Source organism: Entelurus aequoreus, linkage group LG12 (genome assembly GCF_033978785.1).
Source record: "Entelurus aequoreus isolate RoL-2023_Sb linkage group LG12, RoL_Eaeq_v1.1, whole genome shotgun sequence".
NCBI classification, from domain to species: Eukaryota; Metazoa; Chordata; class Actinopteri; order Syngnathiformes; family Syngnathidae; genus Entelurus; species Entelurus aequoreus.
This window is the reverse complement of record NC_084742.1, coordinates 26,434,689-26,454,901: the sequence shown is the minus strand read 5'-3', so window position 1 is coordinate 26,454,901 and position 20,213 is coordinate 26,434,689. Positions and strand designations below refer to the sequence as shown.

Genomic DNA, 20,213 nt, shown 5'->3' with positions numbered 1-20,213 from the left:
ATATCTATGTATTTGTAATAACATTTCAGCTTTTTCTTTTTACATTGTGCTTTTTTTGCTCTATTTCCCCACATTACAGGGTTTAATTTAAATAAAAATAACTAACTGGTATGGACACCTGGTCTCATAATTATACATGTTGATGTGTTAGTTGCCTTCCAATGGGTTTTGACCACCACGCATACTGTAGGTGGTGCTGCAAATGTCATCCACAGTCATATGACTGTACTTCTCCACTACTGCAAACTACTTATTGTTAGGAAAATATCTACAAATAATAGAATTAATGGCAATTTTTAAAACATAATTTAGGTCACCACTCTTGTGTTGAAGACATTGCATCCAACAAAGATGTACCTAATGATGTGCCCGGTTAGAGTATATATTAATGCTCGTCATCGCCGAAGTCGTGGAAATCATACCCTCCAGTTGAGCAGAGGTGAGACTCTCTCAAAACATTCTGCTGACTCAGTGGAAAGTGACAGATTTGGCTTTGTTTTGCTTGTATCTATGACACGCGAAGTGAGCGAGTCATCTTTGGCTTGCGTAATGCAGGGTTTTTAAACTGTCATCAAGGTGTGTCCAACGATGGTGTTAGGTGCCACAAAAAAACAATGTGTACCCCTTATTGCGAGGCGGGGTGAAAAAAGGCTTGCTGGATCCTGGCGTTCTACTAGGAAGGCTGTTGTTGTCAGCAACAACACGCCTTGAGTCAAAGCATGCAAACAAGACCGTCAACCTCACGCACACGTGGCGAGTAAAACCAGTTGGCTTTGTCAATAACAGACGCTGGGTGAAGCAATCCCTGCTTATGTGCTTCCGTCAATGTCGGGAAGGCCGGCAGGAGGTGGGGGGAATGGAAAGGCAGCCCAAATGATACAGGAAACAGTAGAAGGAAGTGCAAGTGCTTGCTTTTTTTGTGACGAGGTCATTGGTGACATTTAGAAGGAAACTGTAATTCAACATCTTCCCCATTAGGGAGAATTGGGCTGCCACCAAAATAGACGATGACAGGTGATGCATTGTGGCCGTCTCCTAATGTGCATTGCTACTTTTTTGTGCCAAAATTGATTCAAGTTGTATTTTGTGGCATGCAGTTAAATACAGAAAGTTGCAGTGTTCTTTTGTGCACAGCTTTGTTTCAGCTGTGCTTGTGTTGGGTGTGTTGGTTGGCTTGATTGGTGATCTGGGACAGAGTGTGGGTGGGGTTGGATGGCTTTTGTTTATTTCTAATGTTGTTTTTTAACGAAGCACTTTGCGATACATTTTTAATGAACATTTTATTTTTTTGCGCATTTCTGTCACTGGAGTATCTATTTATTCATTAATTTATACTTAAAGGGGAACTGTACTTTTTTGAAATATTTCCTGTTCACAATCATTATAAAAGGTATGACGACGGATGTTATTTTTCTTTGCATTCTAAATATTAAATCAAAAGTTTGCTTACAATGGAGCCCATAGAAGATGCTCTATTCTGCCTATAAAGCCCTTAGAAAACATCCAAACACCTCCAATTTAGGTTTTATATACATAATGTAAGTATATATGTAATGCAGTAACGGGCACATTTATAATAACATTTAATATATTTGTATTTTGATCATTTGAGGTATATGCATTAACATTAATTTAAAAAACGCATCACGTTTTGTTTATTTTTCTTCTTCATCACTTACTGTGCAAAGTCTGCTGTCATTAGGATGCCGACTGCTGGGATGTTCATATATTCTTATTTAGGTGAAGAAGGACTCATAATCTTAAAAAAGAAACAGTGTGGGAGAGCGGGGGAAACACTTTTCATGTCGTCTTCCCCAGTTTTGGGTTCTAAATGACTGTCAAAGTGGTACCAACTTGTCGGAATACCTGCTCAGACTTCTTCAGTCCAGGTGAGATGCATGATTTATGATCTAGAATAAATCGATCTAGATCGAATAGATCTAGAGCATGGAAGCGAGAAAGCAGCAGACCATTCGATGATTTAAACATAGGCACACACAGAAGTGATCGCGGCGCCGCTATAAATAGTTTGGCGGCGTTAGCGCTTATAGTAACAATAGCAGTATTACTTGGTTAATATTCAAGTCACGAAATGTAAATGGAGTATTGTTGGCGGTTTTTAAATGGTTATTTATTGGATTTTATGGGCGAAATAGAGGAGTTCCCACTGGCTCTGCTGTAAGCGGACTTGTATTTACCGTATTTTTCAGAGTATAAGTCGCACCAGAGTATAAGTCGCACCTGCCGAAAATGCATAATAAAGAAGGAAATAAAACATATATAAGTCGCACTGTAGTATAAGTCGCATTTTTTGGGGAAATCTATTTGATAAAACCCAACACCAAGAATAGACATTTGAAAGGCAATTTAAAATAAATAAAGAATAGTGAACAACAGGCTGAATAAGTGTACGTTATATGACGCATAAATAACCAACTGAGAACGTGCCTGGTATGTTAACGTAACATATTATGGTAAGAGTCATTCAAATAACTATAACATATAGAACATGCTATACGTTTACCAAACAATCTGTCACTCCTAATCGCTAAATCCCATGAAATCTTATACGTCTAGTCTCTTACGTGAATGAGCTAAATAATATTATTTGATATTTTACGGTATTGTGTTAATAATTTCACACATAAGTCGCTCCTAAGTATAAGTCGCACCCCCGGCCAAACTATGAAAAAAACTGTGACTTATAGTCCGAAAAATACGGTACATTTACAAGTTAGAAAGCATTAAAAAAAAAATCTATCTATCGTCTTTTCTTTCATAATGATTGTGAATGATAGGCAACATTCCCAAAAAAAGTGCAGTTCCCCTTCAATACCATTACTTATTTAAACATATTATATTATATATTTATTACCAGTTCTATTCATTTTTATTTTCCTCATGTGATTTTTTTTTAAACCTCAGCGGACAAAAGGCTGAGTTTTTATTCAATTTCTGCTGTATTTTTTCCATACGTTTTGGTGTTACTCCATTATAGATAATACGAGGGTTGTTCATGTTAAGTTTTAAAATGTCAATGTCCAATGCTTTCACAGGTGTATAATACACTGGCAGTTATTCGGCAATACCCCAAAACCAAGCAGTACATATAATCGCTTCATTTTTTTCCCTTAATGTGATGCAAAACAGCAGCCGCAGAACAGTTCCAGTCTTGATGAATCACATTGCAAGCGCTTAATGCTTATATTTGCATCTCCCTCTTCCAGTATTGCTGGTCAGCATGATCAGCACAAAAACATTTTGGATTAATATTTTGTTTGACTCCCCGACCCCCCTCAAATTTCTTAATCAACTTCAGCCCGAAACAAAAATACCAAACATAATTTTTATTTAAAACTTTTGAAAGCCTTTTGATCAAATTATATCACAGTTAGTATAAATAGTAATATTTTACACATTTGCACAGCAAATTATTTTACTAATTTAAACCTGTGACATTATCTGATCAAAAGGCCTTCAAAATAGTCAACAACAAAGGCTTGATATTTTGTTTAGGACTGAAGTTTATTAAGAAATTTGAGCAAAACAAATAAAAAAAATTAAATAGTAATAAATCCTAGTGCCCTTCAAACTGTTTTTACTGACTTTTACTGTATGTCCCATTTGGCTCTGAAGATAATTTAATTTGTATGTTCCCTGAAGGTTTATATCTACTGTATCTTTATTTTACTAATATATTAATTTATTTACTTTATTTTTAACATTGCATAAGTTATACAATGTCATTTTTTTGTATTTTTCTAATTGTTTTTGCTCAATTGTATAATTTTATTAGTAGGTTTTTTTGTCACCTTTTTCACCTCCTTTTGTTTCTTTCATCACGGCATTAGACCACATATGGTCTAATGGTGACACTTAAAACACAGGAAGTGAAAAAAATAAAAAAATATATATATAAGCAAAGAAAATATTGCAACTATTGTAGAATACAACAGTAATAGACATTGAGAAGATGTATGATTCTACAAGCTCTATTTTTTCTTGCTTCTCTTCTGACATGTTGAGTTACTTTCTTGATGTACCTTGTTATTCATGTCTGGAACTATCAATACCATGAAAAGAGATCAATTCTGTTCCACTTTTGTGTTTTGAAAATTAAAGTGTGGGTTTGTTGTGTTTGCAGACTGGGTGACAAGTTGCCCGAGGGAGTGATCCCTCATCCCAATGGAACCCTTGAATTCGGGCGCCCCCTCATCCAGTCAGACGCTGGCACCTACCAGTGCCTGGTGAAGAACGCAGTGGGAGGGGTCACGGCGGAGGTGGAAATTTCCGTAGCAGGTGGATGTCTGATCAACAGGTCACCCTTTGACCCGTCATGCAAACACCGCCGCTAAACTCTCTGTTTCCTTCCGCTGCGGCAGAGTCTCGCGCGAGTCAGACGGCGATGGAGAACAAGATCATGATTATCGTGGGCGCCATCGCCGGGGCGCTGCTCATCCTGATGCTGGTCATTGTCATCTGTGTCACCTGCCACCACAAGAAGAAGAACAAGATGTTGAAGAGGCAGCTGACTGAGCAGAAGTATGACATGATGCACTGGTCACACCATTAGTTACACTTACTATGAGGTGTACCTAATAGTGAGTGTATGGAAGCACACAACACATCCTTATTGCTTGGTTTTATAATTGTTCAGGGAGGAAATAAGCACTATGTCCCGCCAAGCATCTTTCAGGAGGATGAACTCGGTCAGCACAGATGCAAGAGGAGCGGTACGTGTTCCTTTCTCAATTATTCTTGTTCTCATCTTAATTCTTAACCCAGTTCTGCCTTTGCGGTGCTGATCCACAAGCCAGCGGGGCCTCATACATCAGATCAAGGCTTCATGGCAAATTGATGGACTCAGGCATTAATTTTTTTTTCTCTTTAACGATAAAGAGATAACGTGGCGCTATATAACCATTCTGGGATGACATATGAGATCTTCTTGCTGTCGTTTCAACCTACTTTGTCTCTCAGAAGAAACGGGAAAGTCTGACTGGAGCAAGTTTGCGACTTAAGTCTGTCTGTTTCCTGTCGTTGCAGACGGAGGAGAGCATCCCGCTGAGGGTGGAGGGAACCGTGAGGACCAGCATGTCCTCTCTCGGGGTCAGTCCGTTGGAGCAAACTTTAGCTCCATTGTTTCCCGAATGAGGACAACCTCCGTTCATCACTGTCTTTTCCTGTGCTGATAGGAGATGGCTCAGAGTCGCGACAGCCGCTCTACTCTCTCGTGTGGAAGGGTCGGAGGGGGAGCGTACGACTACATGGGTCGACCCGTCCTGCACAACAACTCACGAAGGGGCAGAGAGAGGCCCCTGGACCGGGATGAGGAGAGCCGAATGAGGGTGGAAACATATGTGAGGGACAGCAACATATCTCTGGTATGGGCTCACTAACAATGCCTTTAGAACAGATGCTCACTCACTTGACGCCTTAAGTCTCTCTTGACGCCTTGAGTTGAGCTGGACAATAAGCTGACAGCTCGAGTTTTTACGTCTTTGGCTCACACTCTCGACTCTCAATCAGGGCACCTCTGAGGTTTCATCCCCAGACAGGATGCAGGTGATTGACTCAGGGGGTTATCATTTCAGTACAAGTGATACTCTCTTTTCAGTAATCTGGTTGAAAAAAAACATTTGGGGACTGATCTGCTAAGATCAACAATACACATACTAAATAGCGTGTGCAAACTATAAAATTAGTGGACGTTTTGCGGTTGATATACTAAGACTGCGTGTACAATTGGTAACAAGTGGAAAAGTGATGCAGACTGCCCTATTTAAATGGTGATTTTGCATGTGTACCGGCTGTCACCATAGAAACACTAATTTCCTTCCACATTTACGGCATCATATGGTCCATCCTGTGGCGTTTTATCATGCAGCACACAAATATAAAATGTACCACCTTTTCGGGGCTATACACTACCATTCAAAAGTTTGGGGTCACCCAAACAATTTTGTGGAATAGCCTTCATTTCTAAGAACAAGAATAGACTGTCGAGTTTCAGATGAAAGTTCTCTTTTTCTGGCCATTTTGAGCGTTTAATTGACCCCACAAATGTGATGCTCCAGAAACTCAATCTGCTCAAAGGAAGGTCAGTTTTGTAGCTTCTGTAACGAGCTAAACTTTTTTCAGATGTGTGAACATGATTGCACAAGGGTTTTCTAATCATCAATTAGCCTTCTGAGCCAATGAGCAAACACATTGTACCATTAGAACACTGGAGTGATAGTTGCTGGAAATGGGCCTCTATACACCTATGTAGATATTGCACCAAAAACCAGACATTTGCAGCTAGAATAGTCATTTACCACATTAGCAATGTATAGAGTGTATTTCTTTAACGTTAAGACTAGTTTAAAGTTATCTTCATTGAAAAGTACAGTGCTTTTCCTTCAAAAATAAGGACATTTCAATGTGACCCCAAACTTTTGAACGGCAGTGTATATAAGCGCAGTCTTGACAACAGAACCCATGCTGATATAAGCGCAGTCTTGACAACAGAACCCATGCTGGGAGGCGCTGCGGTGTTGTGATGGTGCATCTGGATTCTCTAGAATGATCCAGACCCAAGAAAATTAATATTGCAAGATGTTTTTTTCATATAGGAGATATGTCAGCAATAATATTCATTTCATTCATAATTCAGATTCTTTAGTGTGTGACCATAACACAATTTACAGTGAGGCTCTCAATTAAAGATACAATAATCTGAGAGCTTTGAGCTGCCATGATAGCTCCTAAAGCAAGCAGAAACCAAAATGTATAAATTTAATTTGTTTAATCAGCCTCTTAAGTCACCCAGCAGCTATAAAATTAGAAAATGGCATTGCTGATGTGGCTACATGTCTAATATTTTTCAAATATGTTCACACGCACGCAGATGGAGAATTCTCACTTCGTCTGGCTTTGCAGTGATTGCCCCCTTTCTCGCAGCCATTTGTGTTCCTGTGTCGCTTTGCACGTACATTCATAATGTGCTAAATATAAACAGCAGCTACAGAACAGTTTCAGTCTTGATGAATCACATTGCAAATGCTAAATGATTATATTTGCATCTCCTCTTACCAGTATTGTGGGCGTTCTGATAATCCGTATCTGCAGATACATGAAGACAGACACACTAAATGGATTGTGCTCACTATTTTGCTAATTTAACAGATGCAATCCTGTGCGTACAAGCTTAGTAGATCAGCTTTGCGTGTGCTATCAAGTTTGCACATGTTTTCATACTCGCAAACCTTTGGTTGATCAGGCCCTTAGTGTGCACTTTGGTGAGCTTTGTTTTAGTGTTAATGCTCTTAGTTTTGTCATGACACCAGTAAAGAACATACAGATGTGGACAACATTTTTGACACCCTTCTCTAAAAGAAAGAGAAACCCACAATGGTCACTGAAGTAACATAAAACAGTGGATTTTGCAAGAATGCATACTGACCAACTACACATTTTATTTTAGACAAATCCAGAAGGCCAGCTCAACTCTGTTTAAATGAAGCATACAGAGAAAAGAACATAGTAGGTACACAGTAGAACATCAACAAATGGGCTTAATTGGTTCTGTGACAGAGCTCTTAACTCAAAACATGTGTATCTGAACTCAACGATGCCCATTGAAATGAATTAATCAATTTAATTGGTGCTTGGCCTGCAAAACAGCACAATTTTAATGTAACGTGCCTTTTAAAAAGAAAAAAAAGTTTTGATGAGAAATATTGTATTAAAAACAATACAACAGAATGTACTACTTACAACTACAGTCGTTTTAATGAAGTAAGTAATACAATGAACAGCATTTACCTTGAGAGTAAACTTCTACGGCAGTAGAGTGTCCAGACTATTTTTTTAGAGTTGGTACAGGGGTGGCGCTTAGTTCTGCAGGGGTGGCACCCATATAACATTCAAGTCTACACCAGGAGCAGCTGTAGCTACTATAGTAGTTTACCACGGTTACCACCACCAAGTATAGAGTGAATTTTCTTCTAAGACAATTGCTGACCTTACACAATATTGAAAAGCTGTGAGCTATAACACTACGCCAGACAACTGGCAAAATACAAATACAGTATGTCAAATTTTCTTTTTAACAAAGTAAAATTGTAACATTAATAAACGTTTATTTAAATTTCAACGGATTAGGTCCTCATTCAAATCCACTCTTTACATTGCTGGCAACAAAAGGTAAAGGCTAAACATCAGAATGTTCTGAAGTGAACTTCTATGAAACCTAATTTAAATCATAATGAACATATGTGGGAAGGGTTGAATTAACTAGTCTGGCAAAGGCTTCTATCAAACCTGAGAGCGCTGGACAGGTTTACTCATGAGGAGCAGGCCAAAATACGCTTCATTGACAGTTAAAGGAAGTGCTTGATTGCAATAGTTGTTTCAAAAGGTTGTGCAACACAATTTTGGGTTACCATCATTTGTATCTAGGCCAGATTTTATTTTGTATATGTTATCTGCGACTACAATTCAAGAGCAATGTTAGATTTTTATTTATTCATTATAAGGACATTTATATACTCCCTTGTCACTTTCCAATTATTTCAGTGAAACTTGTGTTTTTTTCTCTCTTTGGCATAAGTGTACTTTGACTTAGTGTGCATACATAAAGTAAGGATTTGATTGAGCAGCTTTTTTCACACACTGATGTCACAAAATGCATCTAAACCAGGGGTTCTAAATCGTTTGATCTTGAGGCCTAACTTGTTCACTATATAGAGGTCTGGGTCCCACTCAAATATTAACACTGAAATAGTAATCTTACTCTTGATCGTAATCAAGAATTATATCTAACCTATTCACAGTTTAACAGGATAATCCTTGTCAAATTATATGAAACCGTGTATTAATCACAAAGACTATTATCAAGATTTAGGTCAGGCTACTTACAAGATAAATGGTAATCAAATATACTGCAAAAGGAGGGAAAAAAACTGATAAAAAATAAGTTTACATACTATTATGATGCCCTAAAGTAAATCAAGTCTAAATGTATCAATAATGAATAATTATGATAATAATGTTTCTGAAATAAACTGTTAATAAAATGTATGTGAAATTAAAATACAGCTTCACCACTTTAGTCATAATTTTTGCGCTTAAAACTTTAGCCCCAAACTTCTCTTTGTTTAAGATTTTTATGACTGCCCCAAGTGGTGGAAAAGTGCATTACAACTGAGTACCGCTGCGGCCCATACGGACCACAGCTGAGAAACACATATTTTTGGCGGCCCTCCAGGGTGCGCTCGTGGACCAACAATGGGCAACAATGGCTCTATGGTTAAGAAAGAATGCTTTAAAAGGGACTCAAACCGGATTGATAATCTGATCCGGAAAGCCGGCCAAACTATTGGCACGCAATTGGAGGCGTTTGTGTCAGTGAGGGACAGGAGGTCACTGGACAAACTGCTGGCCATCATAGACAATCCTGCCCATCCACTCCACCTGACAATTAAGGGACAGCGGAGTTCATACTCCAACAGGCTCCTTCAACTTCCTTCCCGCACTGTGCGATTCAAGAACTCCTTCATTCCACACTCCATCCAGCTGTATAATCACTCGCCATACAGCAATAGATGACATCTGTCTATTACCTGACACCTGACATGTTAGCTACTTCTCTTTGTTTATAATGTCTATTTTCTATTTCCTTAAGGACCTACTCTCTATTTTATGCTGCTGCTGTCATATAGACTGTATATACTGTAATATTGTACATGGTCATTGGTTTATATTGTATATATGTTATAGACATAATATAATATATCTGTATATAAATTACTCTGTACACATATTATGTATATATTCGTATATATGTTAGATTTTTTTATAGCTATATTAGTCTATTTATACCTGCATTGTCCTTTCCATCATTGTAACTGAGCTACTGTGTTGAACAATTTCCCTTGTGGATCATTAAAGTTTGTCTAAGTCTAAGTCTAAGTTTAAACCATACTTTTTAATGAGGCAGCACAGCAGAGAGAGGGCCCTTCCAACACATTTTCTCTTCCATATTTGTCATTTATTCATGCTTTTTGTTGTCAATTTAGCAATGGTGTGTGGCTTTGGTCCAGCGCAAGTGAACTGAACCGCAAGTTGGGTGATACCCATCTCGGTTTAGGCTTGTTTGGTGCACACCAACATTTGGATGATCGTGTTAACCTTGATCCAACGAAGTGTACTAACACAGCAAAGGCACCAGAGTTCCTTTAAACTGAGCCAAACATGACAAGTGTGAACAAACCTTTAAATATGTCTGAATCATTGTGGATATTGCATAAGATGTTTTTTTGTGTACCTTTGCAGCAGGAACACCGCCTGCATCCTCCTCTTGTCCCACCATTTCTGCCTGTCATCCAATCGTCGACGGAGGTTGTTGGGCACCTGAACGGCTCGGCCGAGGGGTGCTCGAGGCCCACCAGCTCCACCCGTTCCCTGCAGCACTCCTCCCTGAGCTGCAGCTATCCGCCCGTGATGGCCGATGAGGACAAGGTAGATGAAAGCCTCGGGGGTCCTGGCAGGCGGGAGCACCCTGGCGACAGAGAGAGCGTAACCAGCAGCTCGCAGGTATCTGAGACGGGCTACCAGCTCATAAACGGCACCATGAGGTTCAAAGCAACTCCAAGCCCCACCATGCTTAGCCCGCATGCCTCCTTGGTGCACAAGGCCCAGATTGTGTAGCAAGAAAGGGGTCACAACATACAGTTTACACACAAACAACTATTTAAAGAGAAATCTACAAAGGGCTGGACTTGCAGGTTAATTTGCGCACCGTTTGGGACAGATCCAAGACCTGTGGTTGTGTTATTTCCTCTTACTGTCCTCCTTAGACACTAAAATGTCCCTCCATGCAGTACTGTGAACCGCTTGTGTCAAACGTTTACAGATTTTGTACATTACCTGTATATTTCAGTAACTTTTTTATGTAAGTATAGTATTTTAGGGGTTAAAGGGCCTGTTTGCAACCTGGGTCCACCAAATAAGAGCCGAGTGTGCTGGACACTGGGCTTGAAGCCCAAGTTGTCAGTTTGATGTCCAGCACAATCTCTTAAGGAGTTAGGCGGTGATGTTTACCAACAATCACCTTGGCTGTCGTTCATTACATGTGCATACGCTCCCTTTTCGTGCACGTGAGACAGCGGTGACTGACAAGCCTTAATGTGAGATAAATTATTTCGGCCGATGAGCAATTTTTTATTCAATATAACTAGTCATTGTGAAAAATGAAGTCATTTAGAAAATATATGTCTTGTTAAACCACTAATACTAATATAAAGTAACATCAATTTAAGCCGTGAGCAAGTTGCAAACAACCCCTTTGAAGTAAAAAAATAAAAATAAATTGCAGAAATTGAGTATTATTTTGTTTCATGCACATATTATACATATGTTTGAGAAATATTAGAATAAAATTTGACTAAAGACTCAAAAGGACTTTTTGGTTTACAGTCGTCTCCATGTTGATGGTTGGATTATTTGCCTACAGCGCCTCCCAGTGTGCAGTACTGTGCAGGAATTGGGACACTCCAATAATGTTGAAAGGCAAGACAATTATTGGACCAGTGCCCTTAATTTCCATTACCCGTGGATGTGCTTGGGGTATATTTTATGTAAAATAAAAACTACTTTTTACAACTATGCCTTTTTTACACAGTGTAAAATGTATATTTTTTCATGTTAAAAAATGGATACGAAATGGGAAGTAACAGTGCCAAACTTTAGGGATGTAACCATAAATATCTTGTATAGATATGCTGCATCGACCCCTACTGCCTATTGGCGCTGACGAGCCGTAGGGCCGCCATCTTAAACCGGTCAACATCTCCATCTAGTGACAGGACAAATGAAGTATCAGCACATTTAATCCATCATAACTTTTTCAATACTTAACTGATTTTCACGCGGTTTTTTTTAATGTAAACTTCATACATGTAGCTATGATATAGTGCAAATGAATTGTCTTATTTTATTATTTACAGTGGGATTAACAATGATACAATATTTAGACTACATTGTAGGTATTTTACAAACAATTTAAACACATCAATCAATCAAAATTTATTTATATAGCCCTAAATCACGAGTGTCTCAAAGGGCTGCACAAGCCACTACGGCATCCTCGGCTCAGATCGCACATCAAGGCAAGGAAAAACTCAACCCAATGGGCTACAATGAGAAACCTTGGAGGGGACCGCAGATGAGTGATCCACCTCGGGTCCCGACTTTGAACAGGTAGTGCTTCATCTGTGGACACCTAATCTGTGCTCCCACCCCTTCTCCACGAAGGAGTGGGGGGAAGAGCAGAAAAGAGACGGCAGATCAACTGATCTAAAAGGGGGGTCTATTTAAAGGCTACAGTATACAAATGAGTTTTAAGATGGGACTTAAATGCTTCTACTGAGGTAGCATCTCTAACTGTTACATATAGCCACTCTTCTATTTCTGATATATACCTTTATAGCAAACAACCAGTGCGTTTTATAACTTACTCTACACCTTTCTTCATAAATTAAATTGTTGTGGTACTCATTGGGCAAATCTGGTACATTGGGTACTAATTTTGTGCCATATCATGTGTGCTGGTATGACAAAGGTCCTTATAAATAATATAAAAATATAAATAAATATATACATATAATAAATAATATATGTCCACACACACACACACACACACACACACACACACACACACACACACGCACACACACTATATATATATTTATTTATAAGTATATATATATATATATATATATATATATATATATATATATATATATATATATATATATATATATATATATATATATATATATATATATATATATATATATATATATATATATATATATATATATATATACATACACTGCCTGTCTCAAACCAAAGCGAACCATCAGATGGCGTAAATGGCCTGGAACTGGCGTGCAACTGGATTGTTGTTCCAGCCGCCTTACATGGGAAACAGAGACAATACAGAATTACACCCAAGACATGCAGACACCGATTGTTTGCGGAATTTATTGTAGTTAAAACATCATCAACCTCACCTGGCGCTCTGATTGAATTAAATAGGCGGGAGGAACCTGTACTACTGCGTTATAAACATAACAAGAGCAAAGGTGCACAGTATTATATATTGTAGAAACTAGAATCGTACTTTAATGTGCAATGGTAATTAGTCAAATTTGTGTATACAACGCTACCTCTTTATTTGTTGTACGTATGTTACCGCTTTTGTACGTTTGTACATAAGCAATAAAGTTGCGGGAAAAAAACAGGAAGCTGATCGGGACGACTAAGATGGCGGAGGAGCAGCAGGAATCATCACAGGAGGAGATCGAGGGTGAGAAAAACAAGTGTAAACACAGAACACACCGCACTCAGCCAAGGTGTTAGTATTGGGGATGTCAATGACACATTTGACACGGGTTTTTTTTTTACCCGTTCTTGGGGGTTCCAGTGCCTTCTTCGAGGACAAAGCGGCAGACACGCAGCGGCCAAATGAAAGAAAATAGGCCATAGCTTATTGGCTAATGCTAACGGTGCTACACAAAGAAAACACATCGCCTATGTTGACACTTGACAGGACAACGGTGACAGTCCCAATGCTTTCGGCTTAAGAGGATGATAAAACCGTAGCGTTGGTATTAAAGCAATGTCGGCGTAGGTTTGTTTACCAAACACGGTGTTGGTAGCAGTATGTTTTTGTTTTCGAGCTAGCTCGGGTTAGCTAGCAGCCGTTGTTATGCATACAGATTTCGTTTCATTATGACGACGTCTCTTAAGAACATGCACTTTTTTTCCATTGACAATATTTGAGCTCATGTATGACATAACCTGTCAGAATCGAAGTCCATCACCTGATTCACATAATGGACCAAGTCCACCTTTTAATACATTGCATACAATATATCCATATTCGTTATAATAACTGATCTTTTACAGGGGTGAACTGCCTCGCATATGACGAGGCCATAATTGCACAGCAAGACAGAATACAACAAGAGGTGAGAATTATATTTAATGACCAGAGCAAAGTTCATTTACAAATAGGGCTGGGCGATATGGCAATTAAAATGATAACAATTATTTTTTTCACATCATGCGATTTGGATTAATATCACTTTTTTTTTTTTTATTAAAGCCAGATTTTCCCTTGCAAGATTATACCAAGTACCCCATTTTTACTGTTTACTACCACCGCAGTATCTTGTAACATACATTTCCAACAAGTTTGATCAAGGTAATGTATGCCAACAGCTGACAACTGTCATTTTGTTCATAACTATATGTGTGTTTACTAACCCACGCTATGGTCAGTACCTGGATTTTTCGGTATGTTTTTTGGGGGTAAAGAGAACAACTTTTTTTCCTCTCAAAGTTCTTTTGTTTTTTTTGCTTGTCATCACAAACATTCTGCAGTAAACAAAGTATAATTGGTGACTTTTATTTCAAATTAACATTTACTAAACAACACTGTCAAATGGTAAATTATTTCTAATCTTTAATTACTTGTATACATTAGTGCTTCTCACCAGTGCTTTGGCAAACAAGCTCCATCCAGATTCTGGAGTTTTTAAAACTTAAATTAATTATCTTATATTGAATACAAATACATTAAAGTGCAGTTTGAATTTAAGGTACTGTAAAATAATGTGTACAAACACATAAAACAAGTTAAATTATTATTTCAGGAACAAAATGTTTTCATCCACAAACAAACAATAAGAACACAAAGTGTCTGTTTTTTAGTGCATATTATATCACAGGAGTGGAATCTTTGCAGACACATAAGTCTGATTTAAAAATATTAGGAAAAAAAGCCTTTTCTGATTAAATTAATGTGTTTTGATTCTCCCAGTCGAGACCGATACAGACGTTCTCTATGTGCCTGCTAGTCCGCATTCGGGGCAGGATTACCAGTGAGCTTCAGCAAATAGTGAAAGTAAAGTCTGTTAGTCATATTTATTCATATTGTTCTTCTGGGCTGCACTTCCAGCTGTGTAAGGGGACGAGGCACAACGCGATCGAACATTAGTTCCGTCGTGAGGTGACTGACTTTCGCGACGGTGGAACGGAAGGTCGAACATACACACAAACATACACGCAAACGTACACACACATACATTCACAGACACACAGGATCACTGTCAATAAATAAGGATTGTTCCGTGCAGGATTATACCAAGCATCGTTGCTTCCCTACTGGTTACGACTGCCACTGACATTTTTCGCCATGTTTGATCGAGGAACTATGCTAACAGCTTATCACTGTGATCAAACTCAAATTAATCGCAATCTACGATTACGATCATATAATCGCCCAGCCTTATTTGGAAACACACAGCTGTTTCCATAAACCATTTTTCTTTCTGTTTAACTTTCTGTGGTTTGGTCATGTAGATAGCCAACAGTAACCCATTAGTGTCTGAAAGAAAGGAGCTCACCGTGCTGCAGAGAGAGTACTCGGAGGAAGACACTGTTTATCAGCTCAAGATTAAGGTCAGTGAAACCTCATCGCTGTGTTCTCTGGTCACTGTGCCTTCATGCAGAAATCTTGTATTCCGCCTCACTGCAGGACTTGCACAAAAAATATTCATACATCCGTAAGACACGACCAGACGGCAATTGTTTCTACAGAGCTTTTGGCTTTGCGCATCTGGAGTCTCTGCTCGATGACAGCAAAGAACTGCAGAAGTGAGTGGTTGTTGCCCCACCCTATTAAAGTTAAGCCGACATAGCAGACGTTCATGTTGTTCCTTGTGCTCAGGTTCAAGGAAGTGGCAGCAAAAAGCAAACTAGACCTGGTTAACGAGGGGTTCACTGAGTTCACCATTGAAGACTTCCACCACACTGTGAGTTTGCTCAAAAAGACAACTTATCTACTCTTTCTCACTCAAAAGCCAGGTTTATGTTTCTGCTTTGCTACGTCAGATTACTCCTTCCCCTCCAGATTTATGGCTTTCTGAACGTATGATCTTGAAGAGCCGTTCTTTTCATAGACATGTTCAAAAAGACGGACTCAATATACTGGTAGTTCCTTTTCAGACTTTTTTCATAAGTTACTCATTTTCATCAAGGAAATAATCACTGGCAGCAGTTTTAAGATATTTGAATCTGAATAGTTAAAACATTTTTGACCAATTTATATGATATCTGTTGAAAATATTCTAAAAAAATACTTATAATTTGATTTGAGTTGCTTTCATAGTAAACTTTTCCTATGGTGGTACCTTAACCCCAAGCTCTTAAACTGATTTGTTTCCCCTCAACTAAGAAACTTTGTGGCACAATAAAAACTACACAGGCTACAAATACCCTCCATGCAAATCAACTTCGCTGTAAATGCATTTTAACAATGCAGGGAAAATATAGTCTACAATTAATACATCAAGAATACTCTTGTGTATTAAAAAATAGAAATACAACTAAAATAAAAATATGTGCAATATATAAATGTGAATGTCAAATGGTGAACACTTAAGCTAGGCTACTTTTAACAAGTCCATTACAAAACAATCAACTAGAAAAGTGCAGTTTCCTTTGACTCTTAGTCATTTTCTGTTTTGTTTTTCTGTCCGTGTGACTGCAGTCCATGTCAGGTGTCGTGCATATGAAGGCAGCATGGGTAGTTTGCATTTAAAAACTGCTCCAAAACAAACGGCCCCCACTGCTTCAAATTGGTATTAGTTCACGTCAAACAGCCATTTAAATGAATGTCACACCTCCTAGTAGCCTGACTTGCACCTCCAAAAGAATCTAACCTAGCTTTGCATTTAGTATGCAAGTTCTTGTTCATACGACTTGTTCAGAGGGCGCACAGACCACCTTTACAACGTGACTTCCTGTCTATCCTTATAGTTCATGGACCTGATCGAGCTGTGCGAAAAGCAACCGAGCCTGAAGGAGCTGCTGAGATCTTTCAATGACCAGAATGTGTCGGACTACGTGGTCGTGTATTTGCGGCTGCTCACCTCAGGCTACCTGCAGCGAGAGCATGGTTTCTTTCAGCATTTCATCGAAGGTGGATGCTCTGTCAAGGAGTTCTGTCAGCAGGTGCGTTTTACCTTCATTCTGACGCAGAATATATATATTTTTTCAGTCTTATCTCAGTTTAAAAAATATTTTGCCCTTTTTTTTGCCCCTAAGGAGGTGGAGCCAATGTCTAAAGAAAGCGACCACATTCACATCATCGCCTTAGCCCAGGCCCTGAACTTATCCATCCTTGTGGAGTACATGGATCGAGGAGAGGGTGGAACGGTCAATCATCACGTCTTTCCGGAAGGCGGCGACCCACGCATCTTTCTCCTCTATAGACCAGGCCATTATGACATCTTGTACAAATAGCGCTCCCGCATCTCCCCCTTGTCAATATTCACGGCAGTCTAACCCACTAGAGATGAAACGGTATACCCCCCAACTATGCCCAAACATGAAATAAAGTGTGTGCGACTGATACATCATCTGTACATTCTCCATCTATTCCCTGAATAGTGAGCGCCACTTTTTTTCAAAGTAATTTCATAATTTTAGTACTGAAATCACTGGGATAACCTTTGATGCAAAAATATTTTCGACTATACTTCTACTGAAGCAATAAGCTCTCAAATGGGACATTGTGGCACGCCACAGCTTGGCAAAGTGTGGCCCTACAACTAATGGGGGGGAAATCCTTGGGTATACGATTTATCGATGAAGCGGGGGGAAAAAAGTGTTTACTGTTAGAACATGCTTAGCATCAGAGAGACTGCAACCAAATGCCTTTAGCCAACTGCACAACAAAACAACTGAAACACCCAAAGATGCTTTACAGAAACACAACAAAGGATGCAGATATTTTTGTGCCTACAAACAAGACTAAAGTCAAAGAAAAATGAACAATTGCATGAAAATACTGACCACCGTGATGATTCGGGTCACAATAGTCATCAATATAGCATAAGAACTGCTCATACCGTTTCATCTCTAGCAGCCACACAGTTAAAGCATAATGACAGTGGTCTGAAACCAAATCAAAACGATACAACACACCCAGTCCATGAGTCCCCCCAAAACGACCCCCGTAAAATCATCACAAAATATCTAATGAATTCATGACTGACAAAAATAGATTAAGTGAGACTCCAGGCATTTTAGAGTTGTACAGGTTTCTTTTGTGGTTGTAAATGTTATCTACTTGCTTTGTTGGGTTCTTTTCCTTTGTTACACTGCGTTTCATTGAGTTTTATTAAAGGGATTTACATCTTATTTATTGTATGTCATGTGTGCAATGTGACACGAGTTGAATCTATATAACCAAAGAATATACATTCATCTTTGTGCTTAAAATCCCTAGAGTGAACAGGTTTGTAAATGTTTTGCTAAGGGTTGTTTTCAGAAAGAAAAATCTTATTTCCGATTGTATCAGTACAATATATTGACAGACTAAAAGACAATACTGAGCATAAATGACCCCTCTTTTTTTGTTAAATCATGTTTTCAGTAGTGATGCTTATTTAGAAAAGTTAACACATTGACCTGAATAGTAGACAGCTATGCTTGTTTAATGCATGATTTCCAAACATTATGTTAATACAAAATTTGTTTTGTAAGCCATGTTTTTACTAGTACCAGTAAAATAACAGATTGACCTAAATGTAAGACAACCCTGAACAATTTCTTCTTTTTCAAGGCTTGTTTTTGAAGATTAAATATTTTTATTTAAAGCACATCTCAAAATTAGTAAAATAACTGGTAGATTGCAATAAAAAAGAGACCGTATTTCTTAGCAATGACACAATAGTGTCTTAAAATTAGCATTGTTACTTTTCCTATTTGCCAAACTGCTAACAAAAAAGAAGCCTTTTAAAAACTTGCGTGTTGGTGTCAATTCTGCATCTCCACGTCACGGGTGTGTATGTGAGGGACAGGAAGAAATGCTCTGACTACCTTGGAAGGAGAATTCGTACTGGAAATTTAGTAGAGTATTACATATCAATACTTTATATATACATATATGTGTGTATATATATATATATATATATATATATATATATATATATATATATATATATATATATAGGTATTTGTGTATATAAATGTATATATATATGTGTATATATACAGGACTGTCAGAAAATTTGAATATTGTGATAAAGTTCTTTATTTTCTGTAATGCAATTAAAAATACAAAAATGTTGTACATTCTGGATTCATTATACATCAACTGAAATATTGCAAGCCTTTTATTATTTTAATATTGATGATTATGGCATACAGCTTAAGAAAACTCAAAAATCCTATCTAAAAAAATATAATATTTCCTCAGACCAAGTTAAAAAAAAAGATGTATAACAGCAAAACAAAATCAAACATTTGAAAATGTCAATTAATGCACTCAGTCCTTGGTTGGGAATCCTTTTGCACGGATTACTGCATCAATGTGGCGTGGCATGGAGGCAATCAGCCTGTGGCATTGCTGAGGTGTTATGGATGCCCAGGATGCTTCAATAGCGGCCTTTCGCTCATTTGCATTATTGGGTCTGGTGTCTTTCAGCTTCTTCTTCACAATACCCCACAAATTCTCTATGGGGTTCAGGTCAGGGGAGTTGGCAGGCCAATCGAGGACAGTAATGCCATGGTCAGTACACTAGTTGCTGGTGGTTTTGGCACTGTGGGCAGGTGCCAGAACATGCTGGGAAATGATATCTCCATAGAGCTTTTCAACAGATGGAAGCATGTAATGCTTTAAAATCTCTAGAAGATGTCTGACTTGGGCTATGGAAAAGAAGCACTGGGCAGTTGCAGAGTGGTCCAGAGTCCTGTTTTCAGACGAAAGCAAGTTTTGTATTTACTTTGGAAGTCAAGGCGCTAGAGTCTGGAGGAAGGCTGGAGAAGAGCAAAATCCAAGTTGCTTGAAATCCAGTGTGAAGTTCCCACAGTCAGCAATGGTTTGGGGAGCCATGTCGGCTGCTGGTGTTGGTCCACTGTGTTTCATCAAGTCCAGAGTCAATGCAGCTGTACCAAGAGATTTTACTGATTACTTTTTCGCACACTCTTGGCATCACCTGAAATGGTTCTCACTTCACAAGTGTGCTTGGAGCTCACCGAGAGAATACCAAGAGTATGCAAAGCAGTAGTTTTTTCACTTCACAGATGTGGCTTATCAGGGTTGATTAGTGGAATTTCTTACTTTATCAATGGGGTTGGGAGCATCTTTTGTG

The 20,213-nt window shown here is 38.5% G+C and overlaps 2 protein-coding genes across 3 annotated transcripts in view; both read left to right on the top strand.

Moving 5' to 3' along the window:
- The window catches only part of nectin4a (nectin cell adhesion molecule 4a), a 38,157-nt gene extending 26,515 nt beyond the window's left edge, over positions 1 to 11,642 (top strand). The window contains exons 6-11 of one of the 2 annotated variants that reach the window (XM_062066887.1): positions 4,145 to 4,299; positions 4,383 to 4,542; positions 4,658 to 4,733; positions 5,047 to 5,109; positions 5,196 to 5,384; positions 10,321 to 11,642. In XM_062066887.1, the coding sequence (XP_061922871.1) occupies positions 4,145 to 4,299; positions 4,383 to 4,542; positions 4,658 to 4,733; positions 5,047 to 5,109; positions 5,196 to 5,384; positions 10,321 to 10,692 (1,015 nt within the window). In that variant the 3' untranslated portion in view covers positions 10,693 to 11,642. Of the gene's footprint in view, positions 1 to 4,144; positions 4,300 to 4,382; positions 4,543 to 4,657; positions 4,734 to 5,046; positions 5,110 to 5,195; positions 5,385 to 10,317 lie in introns of both variants that reach the window. The other variant, XM_062066886.1, reaches the window with a different exon arrangement.
- A 1,613-nt stretch (positions 11,643 to 13,255) lies between these two features.
- Positions 13,256 to 18,258, top strand: otub1b (OTU deubiquitinase, ubiquitin aldehyde binding 1b). The gene is made up of 7 exons (XM_062065352.1): positions 13,256 to 13,354; positions 13,957 to 14,018; positions 15,415 to 15,513; positions 15,590 to 15,708; positions 15,782 to 15,866; positions 16,873 to 17,067; positions 17,161 to 18,258. Exons 1-7 carry the CDS (start codon positions 13,312 to 13,314, stop codon positions 17,356 to 17,358), a joined length of 801 nt encoding a protein of 266 aa, XP_061921336.1. The 5' UTR covers positions 13,256 to 13,311; the 3' UTR covers positions 17,359 to 18,258.
- Positions 18,259 to 20,213: the final 1,955 nt, after the last annotated feature.

Bases quoted from the DNA above. Each gene is read 5' to 3' on its own strand.
- otub1b (XM_062065352.1), top strand. From the start codon at position 13,312: ATGGCGGAGGAGCAGCAGGAATCATCACAGGAGGAGATCGAGG. The intron at 13,355-13,956 runs GTGAGAAAAACA...GATCTTTTACAG, and splicing joins ATCACAGGAGGAGATCGAGG to GGGTGAACTGCCTCGCATAT. The intron at 15,709-15,781 runs GTGAGTGGTTGT...CCTTGTGCTCAG, and splicing joins GACAGCAAAGAACTGCAGAA to GTTCAAGGAAGTGGCAGCAA.